We start from the raw sequence: 14,198 nt of genomic DNA, 5'->3' as shown, positions 1-14,198 counted from the left end.
GTGTGGGGGCATCAGGCAATTAATTGAGCATGGCTGAGAAGTCTGTGATGAATGGAAAGCCTGCCAGCAACTTCTATCTGGTTTACACAGGACAAACACTTATGGGGAGAGGTACTAGAAGTTGACAACCACCTGCATCCTTAAGAAAATAAGAACATAAGAAATAGGTACAGTAGTAGACCACCTGACCCATTGAACCTGCTCCAACATCCAACAAGATCACATTAATCTGATTGTGGTCTCAACTCCACCTTCCTGTCTATAACCCCCATAACCCTGGACTTCCTTATCAATCAAAAATCTATTTAACTCAATCTTAAATATATTTATTGACTCTGAAATAAAAACAGAAAGCAGTGAGGGCAGAGGTGCAGGAAATGGGTCTTTAACACTACCATTAACACTCCCTTTGTCTTGTGTCCATGACATCTTTGTCAAATCTCTCCTGAGCTCCCACTTATCCCTGACCTTCTATTTTGTTTCACTTGTCCAACCCCCTCTCTTCAACAGTATACATACAATCCATTACATTTCTACCTCTCTTAGCTCTAAAGAAGAATCAAATGGACTCAAAACATTAACTCTGTTTCTCTCTCCATGCTGCCAGGCCTGCTTAGTTTTTCCAACATTTTCTGTCTTTATTCCAGATTTCCAGCATCCAAAGTATTTTGCTTTTATTTCATTGACTTTTCCTCCAACACTCTTGGGGAAGAGAATTCCACGAACCAACAACACTCTTGAGAGAAAAAAAATTCTCCTCATCTCCATTTTAAATGGGAGACCCGTTATTTTGAAACAGTTCTAGATTTCACCACAAGGGGAAGCATCCTCTCAGCATTTACCCTGTCAAGCCATTTCAGAATCTTCTATGTTCCAATAAGATTACCTCTCATTATTCTAAACTCCAATGAGTATAGGCCCAACCTGCTCAACTTTTCCTCAGTAAGACAACCCCTTCATCCCAGGAATCAGCCTAGTGAGCCTTCTCTGAACTGCTTCCGATGCAAGTATCTTCTTCTTGAGTCCTCTAAACAAAGGCAGGTCCAACCCACAGCGCCACGATCGCTAATATGGGTAGGGTAATGAGGAAGATCCCAAATCCACATCAACTAGAATGGGGAATCAAACTCCATGCACCAATTTGAACCACATTGGCCATCCAGCCAACTGGTCCCCAAAGCAGTCTGCATTGCTAGGGCAACATACACTTCTACATGTGTGTTGTAGCCTGGAGTTACAGGCAGTGATAGTAGAGACTACAAATTCTTTCCATCACATGGCTGACCAGGAATCTCTCACCTTCATACCACTTGCCATTGATGTAGTGTGGAAGGATTTGCAAGGTGATAATCACACTGTTTGACTGTGTAATGAATGCAACTTCCTTGACCATCATATTCTAGAGTGGGATCTGAACCCTGAGCTTCTGGCTCAGAAAAAGGGGCATTATCCACTGCACTTCAAGACCTCCAATGCAAGTATATCCTTCCCTAAATAAGGAGACCAAGCCTGTGCATAATTCTTTAGGTGTGGTCTCACCAATGCCCTGCACAGTTGTAACGACACTTCCCACTTTATTTCCAACTCCATTGTAATAAAGGCTAATATTCCATTTGCCTTCCTAATTACTTGCTGTACCTGCCAACATTTTGTGATTCATGTTCCAGGACACCCAGATCCAGCACTCTGCAGTCTCTCTCCCTTTACATAGTATTCTGCTTTTCCATTCTTCCTGTCAATGTGGACAATCTCACATTTTCACACATTATACTCCACCTGCCAAGTTTTTGTCAATTCACTTAACCTATCGATATCTCTTTTCAAAATCTTTGCGTCCTCCTCAAAACTTGCTTTCTTTGTATCATCAGCAAATTTGGCTAGAACCCACTCAGTCCTTTCATCCAACTCTTTAATATAGATTGTAAATAGTTGAGGCCCCAGCACTGATCCCTGGCAATCCATTTGGTTGCATTTTGCTAACCTGAAAATGACCATGTATCCTGACATTCTGTTTTCTGCCAGTTAGCTCATCTTCTAACTGTGCTAATATGTTACCCCCAACACCATGAGCTCTTACCTCTCATGTGGTACCTTACTAAGTGCCTTTTGGAAATCCAAATACAATGGCATTTACCAGTTCCCCCTTTTCCACTCTACTTGCTGCATCCTCAAAGAATTCTAACATATTTGTCAAACTAAATTCCACCAGCTGCTGTGGTTAGATTTGAACCCATGTCACTACAGCATTAGCATGGCTCTCTGGATTATTCATTCAGGAATATTACAACTACTGCACCAATGTGAGAACAGCCCATTGAGATTGGACTCCCATGGTGTAACAAACCAGTACTCTAACCCCTGAGCTATGGAGCCACCTGCTAACTAGAATTTCTTGGACTAGGATCAAGTCCATGAGATTAAATGGAAAGGAAAATCAATAAAGAAACAATGAGCATCAACACCCTATCCTCTCCCAATTTATTGACCAATAACCTGATTATTTTTAGGATTTATCTCATGGGTAATGGTTAAGTGATACAATTCAGAGAGAGACTAGGGCAGGATTTTGCCTTTTGGTTCAGCATCCTGATGTCAGGATCAAATGCGCGTCATAATTCCACTGTGTGGGAAATGGTTACCTGGCAGTGATTTTTCCTGAATTGGCCAATTAGTGACCAGAGGGGCTACTTGCCATCCAATTAAGGACAGCAGATGTGCTCTCAAAGTGGGATGGCCAATAGGAAGTCCTCAGTTCAGAAGGAGATGCAGCCTGTAGTTCAATTAAAAAAGAGAGAAGGAGCCTCCATCTTGGGGTGCCTGGTCTGCCACATTTAAAAAATTTTAAAGAAAAAGTATCCACAGCAGCCAGACTACTATCATAAAGGAGAAACTCCTCCACAAGGTAGTCTATGGCTACAGCTATGGTCAGGCAGGCATAGAGGGCCTGAAAACCTGCTTGGAGCACTGTCTGCTTTTGGGAGGAAACCTCCAGCCATTTGACTTTGTTCCTGATGCTTCTGGGATCCCTCAGGCCAACTGGAAAATTCCAATCAGCCTCTGCTAATTGACCTTAAGTGGTCATTTACTTACCTTAATTGGTTACCTGCCACTTACTGCAATATATCTATTGGGCTTCAATATACCTCATCACCATGCTGGCTATTTGATTTTTCCATTCCAAACATCATACTCACTCAGTTATTCCTTCTAGTACTTTAAAATTTAGGTTATCTTCATTTCTGTCAAAGTAGCCTTTATTGTCTACAAAGACTAAATGCCGACGATCATGCTCCCTGGATATGATATGAACCAAGTCGATGTTGTCCTGATCATCACATTTCATTTTCAAGCCATTTTGAACACAAGTATCCTCCTTTCTGGGCTTGAATCCACAGCAATTTCTGTCAAGACGATTATAAACCTGAAAGAAAAAAATTTCCTAACATTATACTGTAACTACATTGAAGTAATTATTAATTAAGGTTTTAAGATAAAAGTAAATACAGAACAAGAAGGTGAAAATTTGTTATTATTCTGTTTATAATTCGAGCACACATCAATCATTTCAAATAGATAAGTTGTGGCTTGCCTATTAAATTGCACTCAAGACAGGAATAGCTCAATAAATAGTTTATGAATAGCTCAATGCATTGATTATTTCTATGTAAAGTTCCTACTGACAAAGACACATTTGAAGATAATTGATTTCAGAAATTGAATGCTTGTTTCAGATACATTTTACAGTCATGTCTTAAACATACTTTGTACAGTTAGGCCTGAATTTTCATGCAGAAATGTTGGTAAAGACCCGAATCCCAAAAGTCCACCCCCGAGCCCAGCCTCTGCCTTGTTAATAGTGGGGGTGGAAATGAGGTTGGGATCCATATTCCTGTGTGGTTCACAGAGGCAGCTACCTATATAACTCAGCAGTTGCCTCCACTCGTGTAATTTTGTTGATGTAGGTGTCTGAAACCCAAAGTTTGCAGATTAGACCTGGTAGGAGCAGGTCTGAACCTTGTGGATTCATTTGGATAGCCAAGGTATCCTTTTGGGGAGTTAAGCTACCACTTTGTATATGGTCCCAGGAGACCTTTGGAAGAGGTCAGGTGCCACCTGAGAGAGGTAAGGCACCTTTTGGAAGAGGTAAGGCACTCTTTGGGAGAGGTAAGGCACCCCATTGGGAGAGGACAGATGCCCTTTGGGATTGTTAAAGGTAGACAATATTGCGCATAAAAAGTATATAAACTAATTGGAGCTGTCAAAGCTGTCAAAGAACTGTCCAAGCTGTCAAAGAACTGTCAGGATACTAAAGGACTGTCAAAGCCAACAAAGAACTGTCACACTGATAAAGAACTGTCATGCTGTCAAGGAACTGTCAAAACTCATTGGAACTGTCAAAGTTGTCAAGGGATTTAATTCTGTTGGGCTTTAAATTTGAAAACAAATGTGTGGTGTTTAAAAAAACACTGCTTTCTATCCCATGCTGTCTATTGACATGAGCCTGAGGGTTATCATTATAGGATTTGTGCTGCATGAATAATTTTACAACTGAACATTATCACAGTGGAATGTCTTTTATGTGAGCAGTTTGATTGGACAGCTCCAAGTGGCTATAGAATAGAAATGTTTGTTTTAAAACAGATTTAATACTTAAGTGAGATGTTCGCTTTCATAAGCGATTAGGTGAAGGGGGTCATTTGGCAGTACAGCTGCACAGTGATGCCAACAGCACAGGTTCAATTCCTGTATCAGCTAAGGTCACCCATGAAGGCGTTGCCTGAGGTGTGGTGACCCTCGGGTTAAACTCACCACCAGTCATCTCTCTCCAATGAGACGGCAGCCGCTGGGACTATGGCGACTTTCATTAGTTGATGGAATTTCAATGTACTGAATGTTTTTTTATCAATGAAAATATTTAAAAATAAGCAACATCAACAATGGATGCAGAACTTTATTTTATGTTAGCATGGTTCCTGAGGTTTTCCCATGGCGGATACTAGGCAAGGTGGCATGGAGTGTAAAAGAGCAAAGCGTGGTGGCTACGGGAGTGGGTTGGCATAAGTTAGCACTATGTTGGCATAGGGGCTATAAGGGGCCATGTGGCTGAGTGGGGAGCATGAAATGGCATGGGTTATGTGGGGCCATGGGGTTGGGTAGAGAAGCATCAGAGTATGGGGGGGCCATGGGGGCGAGCAGAGGGGCATAGGCTGGCATAGGAGTATGAGGGGCCATGGGGGTAGGTAGAGGGTCATAGTGTGGCATGGAGGGTATGAGGGGCCATAGGAGTGGGTGGGGGCATGAGGTGGCATATGTTGGCATAAGTGTGTGGGAGGTGAGGACTGTTTTTTGTTTCATTCATATTTTATTAACTTCAACAAAGTGCCTTCCGCCCAGCCCACACGCCTCAGCCTCAGGACGAAAATCCGACCTGGGACTCTTTATCCCAACTCAGGTTCGCGGAGCCCGGAAATGTCCCAACTATACACACCTGAACCGAGAGCAAAAATCCAGGCCTTAAATTTACACATAATTTTTAAAATTAAAATGTCATCTAAGGTTGTTGATCTAATTTGGCTCGGATTATTTTTGCAATATTGGATTTCAAGATACTTATCTTCAAAAATATTCAGATCAATATTCCTGCTGAAGACTGCAAATATTATTTCTGGCACAACCAGAAACGTTCGTAATTCACAAACACTCACTTGGTGCCAAATTTATTAAAGGCACTGAAAGAGGTTGGCATTCTGCCTTACATGTGTCGAGAATATTAGAGATGCTTTGATGCATCTTATTATATCAACACTATTGGGTAGATTACACACGTTGGGCAGAATATTGCGCTCGTCAGGCAGGCGCGCACCCAGCCCAAATAAATGTCAAATGACGCGCAATGACCTCAGGCGAGCGTCCTGACATCATCAGGCACTCACACGATATTTCAGTCGGTGGGCACATGCGAGAGTCGGTAGCATGCCCACCAACAATTACCAGGCCTATTAAGCCCATTAAAGATCTAATTAAATGAAACTTATCACTGCCCATCCAACATTACAGTTGGTGGGCAGGTGAAAAGGCCAAGCGACCCTTGGATTTTTTGTAAAACCTCATCCATGGGCAGGATGAAGTTTCAATCAGTCATTAAAAAAATTTTTTTTAATTTTTCAAACTAATTTCTAACATGTCCTTGCTCATGTGACAAGATTCAAACGAGGGGACATGTTATTAACATTTTTTAAATCATTCTTATTTTCAAAAATCTTCATCTCCCTGAGGCAGCATGTGTGAACTTCTGTGCTCGCCCTTCTCCTCCCCCCCTCATAGGCAGCACAGTGTGCTGCAGCGCACATTTCATGCTGGGCGGGCCTTAATTGGCCCACCAGCTTGAAATTGCAGTCAGGCCCCGATCGTGTGAGGCAGCTGCTAATGGGCCCACCCGCCGCACCCACCCACCGCACCCACCCGACGAGGGCAAAATTCTGCCCATTGAAACAGGCTTTTTTTGTTAGTATATGATAAATGCGTGAGTATAACTGGTGCCAAACACTACACTTATGGTTTTGATGTGAAATGGTCTCTACCTAGATATCAGTGGGCTCATCAATTCATTTATACCTTGGCTTGACTTCCATACTTTCATGACACACTTGTTCAATGTCTCATTTATATCACTGAAAATAAAATAGGAGAGGATCTTACCAATTGCTGGAAATGCTCCCTTTCATTAAGAATAAAAATAGAAAATCCTGGAAATGTTTAGCAAGTTAGGGATGTAGCAGGTTTTAAGACCTCTGTGCTTGTTTAAAATCCATTATGTCTCTAACTGCTTCCAGTTCTGACGATAGATCATCAACCTGAAATGTTAACTCCATTTCTCACTGCACTGATGCTGCCAGACATGATGAGGTCTGGTGACTCTCACTGTGACTGTTCCTGATGACTATCTGTGGCAGTCAGTGCTATATTCTCACTTCATGGGCGGAATTTTACGACAGCAGGATTTTATGGTTCCACCGAAGTCAGTGGAGTTTAGTAAAGCTCACCGCATTCCCCGATGTGACAAGGCCAAAATGTTCTGGCCCCTAAATCACTGCATAGGTACTTCCAGCAGATTCACATTGTATAATTAAAGAGGTAGCCCTTGAATCCTGTTACAACAGTTGCCAGAAGCATTACTTGGAGATTACATGTGGGCTTATGGCCCAGGATTTTGTTCCCAGGATGGGTGCACAGTGTGGGGAGAATTTCTAGCTCCACGAAACCGATCTTTAAAAAATGGCTGCACCCCCAGAGGTTGGATTTTCGATCCGTGGGAGTGGGCTAGAGCAGATGTTGTGGCGGGTGACCAGGGAAGGAGTGAGGAGTGGAGGCGGGCTAGATGAAAGGCCTGCCTTGGGGCTCCAGCCCTGTGTCTAAAAATTTATAAAAAGCAAAAATCATCACTCCAGCCCTCACCCACAGACACCCTTGCACACTCCCCATGCCTCATCCATGCCAAGCATGCCATTCATGCCCTGTATACACCCTCTCAGGCACTTCATAGCCCCTATGCCAATTTGGTACCAACTCATGCCAACCCATGCCCTCACCCACCACCCTTTTCCCTTACACCTACCATGCCAATTCACCCACCATGGGCAAACCTCAGGGCCCATGCAGAGATGAGATAAAATGAATCTCTATGTTGTTATGGCACTGGGAGTCTCGCCTGCTGGCTGGACATCTGGCAAAGAGATCTAAGCTGCCTCTTTTCTGGGAGGCCCGCCAAACCACATACCAATCAGGCAGTGATGAGGCCAGCAGTGGGCATTCCTCTGGAATCAGGTCCTTGGGGGTGGAAGTCTCACCTATTCAAAGCTGCTGGCCAATCAGAGACTGGCAACTCTTGCACTCAACAATGCCACAGAGTAAAAACAGAATTACCTGGAAAAACTCAGCAGGTCTGGCAGCATCAGCGGAGAAGAAAAGAGTTGACATTTCGAGTCCTCATGACCCTTCGACAGAACTTGAGTTCGAGTCCAAGAAAGAGTTGAAATATAAGCTGGTTTAAGGTGTGTGGGTGGGGGGGGAGAGAGAGAGAGAGAGAGAGAGAGAGAGAGAAGTGGAGGGGGGTGGTATGGTTGTAGGGACAAACAAGCAGTGATAGAAGCAGATCATCAAAAGATGTCACCAACAATAGAACAAAAGAACACATACGTGTTAAAGTTGGTGATATTATCTAATGTGCTAATTAAGAATGGATGGTAGGGCACTCAAGGTATAGCTCTAGTGGGGGTGGGGAGAGCATAAAATATTTTAAAATACTTAAAAAATAATGGAAATAGATGGGAAAAGAAAAATCTATATAATTTATTGGAAAAAAACAAAAGGAAGGGGGAAACAGAAAAGGGGTGGGGATGGAGGAGGGAGCTCAAGACCTAAAGTTGTTGAATTCAATATTCAGTCCGGAAGGCTGAAAGGTGCCTAGTCGGAAGATGAGGTGTTGTTCCTTCAGTTTGCATTGGGCTTCATTGGAACAATGCAGCAAGCCAAGGACAGACATGTGGGCAAGAGAGCAGGGTGAAGTGTTAAAATGGCAAGTGACAGGGAGGTTTGGGTCATTCTTGCGGACAGACCGCAGGTGTTCTGCAAAGCGGTCGCCCAGTTTACATTTGGTCTCTCCAATGTAGAGGAGACCACATTGGGAGCAACGAATGCAGTAGACTAAGTTGGGGGAAATGCAAGTGAAATGCTGCTTCACTTGAAAGGAGTGTTTGGGCCCTTGGACAGTGAGGAGAGAGGAAGTGAAGGGGCAGGTGTTGCATCTTTTGCGTGGGCATGGGGTGGTGCCATAGGAGGGGGTTGAGGAGTAGGGGGTGATGGAGGAGTGGACCAAGGTGTCCCGGAGGGAGCGATCCCTACGGAATGCCGATAGGGGGGGTGAAGGGAAGATGTGTTTGGTGGTGGCATCATGCTGGAGTTGGCGGAAATGGCGGAGAATGATCCTTTGAATGCGGAGGCTGGTGGGGTGATAAGTGAGGACAAGGGGGACCCTATCATGTTTCTGGGAGGGAGGAGAAGGCGTAAGGGCGGATGCGCGGGAGATGGGCCGGACACGGTTGAGGGCCCTGTCAACGACCGTGGGTGAAAAATCTCGGTTAAGGAAGAATGAGGACATGTCAGAGGAACTGTTTTTGAAGGTAGCATCATCAGAACAGATGCGACGGAGGCGAAGGAACTGAGAGAATGGGATGGAGTCCTTACAGGAAGCAGGGTGTGAGGAGCTGTAGTCGAGGTAGCTGTGGGAGTCAGTGGGTTTGTAATGGATTTTGTGGACAGTCTATCACCAGAGATTGAGATTGAGACTTCTCTCTCTCTCTCTCTTCCCCCCCCACCCACACACCTTAAACCAGCTTATATTTCAATTCTTTCTTGGACTCGAACTCAAGTTCTGTCGAAGGGTCACGAGGACTCGAAACGTCAACTCTTTTCTTCTCCGCCGATGATGCCAGACCTGCTGAGTTTTTCCAGGTAATTCTGTTTTTGTTTTGGATTTCCAACATCCGCAGTTTTTTTGTTTTTAATGCCACAGAGTAGCCTGTTGCTGCTGCTGGGAGAACAATCCTGGACTCCCAGAATCATGGAGCGATCCAGGATAAAACTAGGTTAAAAAGAGGGGTGGGATTTGCGAAGTGGAGGTTGTGTGGAGAGGGGACGGGGTTATTAGTAACAAGGGCATGGTGTGGCTTTCAGTGGCTCCCCCACTTCCTGATGTCCTGTCCCTCAATCAGGCACCGAGTACCTTTAGTCGAGGAACCACGCCCCCGGAGGTGACAGGTTGTCAGCGAGGTAGCAGCTTTTGTACACACCGCATGGCAACAGGCCTGTCATCAGCTCAGTTAATACTAACAGTAGCAGGATGAGGTCCCTAAGTGGCCCTTAACTGGCCACTTAAAGGGTCTCATTGGCATCTGGGCAGGAAGGTCAACCATGGACCTTTCCACCCAGAACTAACATCAGGCAGGGTCGGAAAGGCGGTAGGGTTCAGGTACATCACTATCTCACCTAGGTACATGCCTTCCTGCCTCCAAACTCGCCACCAGTAAGAGCAAAGATTCCATCCATCGTGTCTATTGCAGACTTCATTACATTGAATAACACTCTCATTCATAACAAACAATTTCTACATTTATGTTCCTTTAAATAATTAATGCCTTATAACAACAAACATTTCCTTCAAGTGCACAATACCTTATATGAGTAAGCATTGGAATTCATTCTTCCACTTCAAAGAATCTATAACACTTGTGGCTGTCAATTGAACTGTGAAATGGCAGGCATCGTACTGCGATAATGTATGGTTGTGAAATCAGTCATGCAACACTAATCCAGGAATGGAAACCTCCCATTTATGTCAATAAGCAGGGTGAAATAGCAAGCAATGATTTTTTTTAAATACTGCTGACATTTTTTTCAAAGCTTTAAATGGCAGGACTTTTAAATGCCTTGACAGCTTGACTGCGCACATTGATAGGGCTTTTGATATTTCTTCCTGACAGTTTTGACAGGTCCTCTTCTCAGGTACTTTTGACAGTTCGTCTTGACAGTTTTGACAGCTCCTCTTTACAGGTGCTTTGGACAGGTCTTCCAGACACTTTTGACAGGTCCTTTTGACAGTTGATTTTGACAGGCCTGTTGATAGTTCCAATGACCTTGACAGTTAATGAGTATCCACTTTTTATGCATATTCATGCCCATTTTTAAAACTTGCAAAGAGCACTTGACCTCCATCAAAGGGCACCTGATCTCCTGGGGCCACATCCAAATGGTACCTAATGTCTTCAAAGGGGTACCCTGGTGGTCATGGTTAGGGGAGGCATCTGCAGCCTGTAAATGGGAAAAATGTAATAAAGGGCAGGGGTGTACTTGAAGCTCTCCTGTGTGGGCTCTCCTCTGTATATGACGGTGCACACAGCCTCTAGATGGGGAGGGGTGAGGTCCACATGGAGCCCGGGGACATCAACAGTGATGGGTTCAGGGGGGAGGGCAGGAATGTCCACTACAGCGACAATGGGATCCAGGGTTACTGGGGGAGGCTGGAGAATAACCGGAGGGAGGTCTTACCTGCACATCGTGAGGCTCCAGGAAAATTGGAGGGACCAAAACACTGACAGAGGGAGGGCCAAAGCTGGTCTCAAAATAAAAATAGAGCACCACCATATTGAATCCACAAAGTAGGATTGTTGGTAGTTTGGAATCAAAATTGGAAACGAATCTGCATAAGAGGGGACTGAAGCAGTGTGGGAGGTGCACCCGGTTACATTAAGCGTCCGTTAGGGGGTCACTTGCAAACATCTTAGAGTCACAGCTTTGAAATAGAGTCAAGGCAGAGAGAAAAGAGGAAGGTTTTGATGCCTTTGTTGCACTTTAATGAGAGACCGCAGGAGTCATTGACTTCACAATACAGTTGCTCCATTTGAGCATTAACAGAGAGGTAGGTGAGAATGGAAAAAGCAGGCACCCATTAAGGAGCACAGCTGCTGCATATCTGCCACATCATCAATGAAAGCCTCTAATGTGCTTTCTCCAACTGGCATGGATAACAGGCCAAATGGCATCCAGTCATTGCTCATGTGCAAATTAATCGTAATCAGTATGCCAGGATAGAGATTGCAGGAGTGAGTTTGGTAAAGTGGAGTATTTCATGAATGCGCCCAAACCTCTTCCAACCTCTGTAGGACTGAGGTGTCAAATATCAAGGTTGGCATCATGGTCACCTAGATCTGTAAATTTGTGCCTCAGCTACAAGGCTGTATCAGTGAAAAGCTGGCAGTGCAGACACAGCTTTTGAGCATGACAGTGGCTTTCTGTTAGTGAGTGGGAGCTTCACTATATTTGCCCAATATTCATGAATTTGTTGCATTTATCAGTCCACAGGGAGAAGAAGGGTTGAATAATGGAACCTATGTCCAATGCTGCCTTCTGGATGGAGGAAGAGAAGGGCCCAGTGACCCCTAGTGTGGCTTCAAAAGGAGGCCTGGCCTAAGGTCCATGATCCAGGGGAGCCCCAGCAGGAACCGAAAAATGAGGTTAGCCCCAACCCACGGAGGCAACTCGCATGACCAAGGGTCTGCCAAAGAAGACTTTCCTACCTGGAGATGAGCAAAGGACAAAGCACATCTGCCAAAGCACATCTGCCATTGTCAAGAAATGCGGTGGATCATATCTGCCACATTCTGCAGGAGGGTCTAACACTCATGGACTGGGAGGACATCCCCTTCCAGTGCCCCTGAAGGTCACCGCCGCACTCAATTTTTTTGCCTGGAGTTCATTCCAGGGATCCACAGGGGACCCAATGCAGCATCCCACAGTCCTCAACACATAAATATATCAAGGAGGTGACTGATGACCTCTACAGTAAGGCTCATCATTATCTGAAGTTCACACTTGATGAAGCTATCCAGGCTGCTAGATTTCTGGGTTTTGCAGCTATCTCAGGCTTCCCTAGAGTACAGGATGCAAAAAATTGCACAAATGTGGCTTTGAGAGCTCCATGGCAGCAGCCCCTCATGTTTACTAACAGGAAAGGGTCCCATTCCCTGAACTTGCAACTGGTGTGTGATCATCAGAAGTACATCATGTATGTTTGTGCCAGGATCCTGAGAATTCCCATGGTTCATACATCCTGAGTCACTCTCAGGTGCTTCATGTATTCAAAAGGCCTCAGCGATTACAGGGCTGGCTACTTGAGGATAAAGGGCACCCACTCAAACGATGGCCCATGACACCCATGTGTCATCCTCAGAGTGCCTCTGAGGAGTGATACCATGCAGTGCATGGCTCCAATGACACGATCTATCATAGAGCAGACCATTGGCTCCCTGAAGATGCGCTTCCGATGTTTGGACCGCTCAAGTGAGGCTCTGCAGTACTCTCCACAAAGTTCTGCATAGTCATGGTCTGTTGCACCCTTCACAACCTGGTGCTTCTAAGGGGGTTCCCTTGCCAGAGGGAGACGTGGAGGTGGCTGAGAGCGACTCGGGCGATGAAGGCCAGGAAGGGAAAGAAACTGAAGAGGGAGATGAGGGTCAGCTTCCATGTGAGGATGCTATTGAAGAAGCATGACATGGAGGATGTGCCGTATCACATTGATAGTCACAAGATTCCAGGAAGAGTAAGGTGCAGGCAAAGTTATTGACAGGTATTGACAAGGTAGACGTAGAAAGGATGTTCCCTCTTGTGGGTGAGTCCAGAGCTATGGGGCACTGTTTTAAAGTTATTGTTTCCCTTTTAGGACAGAGGTGAAGAGAATTTTTTTTCTTTCAGAGGGTTGTACGACTTTGGAACTCTCTGCCTCAGAAGGCGGTGGAGGTGGGGTCATTGAATATTTTTAAGGTGGAGGTAGATGGATTCTTATTAGGCAAGGGAATCAAAGATTATTAGGGGTAGATGGGAATGTGAAATTCAAAACACAAGCAGATCAGCCATGATCTTACAGAATGGTGGAGCAGGCTCAAGAGGCTGAATAGCCTCCTTCTGCTCCTATTTTGTATGTTCATATGCAATAGGGGATGGCCACATTCCTCCTGTCCCTTAATGCCATGCCAGTGCGCTGAAAGGCCTTTACAACCAGCAACATCGAGAGGTAGTTCAACAATTGGACTTGCACCTTCAACCTCATGATTCAACTTGGAAGGGTCAGCAATGAACCCTATATCTGTGTGCTCTGGGAAGTGAAAGTTGGCACAACAGTGCAAACGCTGCGTCAAAGGGCTTGATGCAGTGGTCACCACTTTAATCAGAAACTTCAGTGGAAAATGAGATGCGCGCATAGTTGGAGAGACCATTATGGCTGCAGGTCTTGTGGTTTGGCACTAGCAATGAAGAGATACAATTGCAGCTAAGTCTACAAGGCTATTGATCAGGCTTCCCTCCATGCTGTCTTGCAAGAAGTAAAGCTCACTAGCGCATTTTGCACACACTTCCAATAAAGAGTTTGAGACACCTCCCTGAGATAACACAAGGGTATGGTGACTATCATGAGTCAGGCAGACATCACATGAATGTGAGGCTCACAAAGGGAGGCGATCACTCAATGAGAGCATGGCTCACCCTCGCTATAAGAGGGCATATAGATGCATATGGATGACATTTTCGAATGATGAGACCATTCTCATGAATAGCAAATGCATTTGCAAATGTGCATGATATACACAGTG

At 44.9% G+C, this 14,198-nt stretch overlaps 1 protein-coding gene across 1 annotated transcript in view; it reads right to left on the bottom strand.

The window, feature by feature from the left end:
* gask1b (golgi associated kinase 1B) overlaps positions 1–14,198 on the bottom strand; it is a 92,706-nt gene that overhangs the window by 34,718 nt on the left and 43,790 nt on the right. The window contains exon 3 of the mRNA XM_041189176.1: positions 3,195–3,421. Coding sequence (XP_041045110.1) covers positions 3,195–3,421 — 227 coding nt within the window. The remainder of the gene's footprint in view (positions 1–3,194; positions 3,422–14,198) is intronic.

Source organism: Carcharodon carcharias, chromosome 1 (assembly GCF_017639515.1).
Source record: "Carcharodon carcharias isolate sCarCar2 chromosome 1, sCarCar2.pri, whole genome shotgun sequence".
Lineage (NCBI taxonomy): Eukaryota > Metazoa > Chordata > Chondrichthyes > Lamniformes > Lamnidae > Carcharodon > Carcharodon carcharias.
Note: the sequence above shows the minus strand (reverse complement) of the source record. Positions and strands in the feature narration are given on the sequence as shown.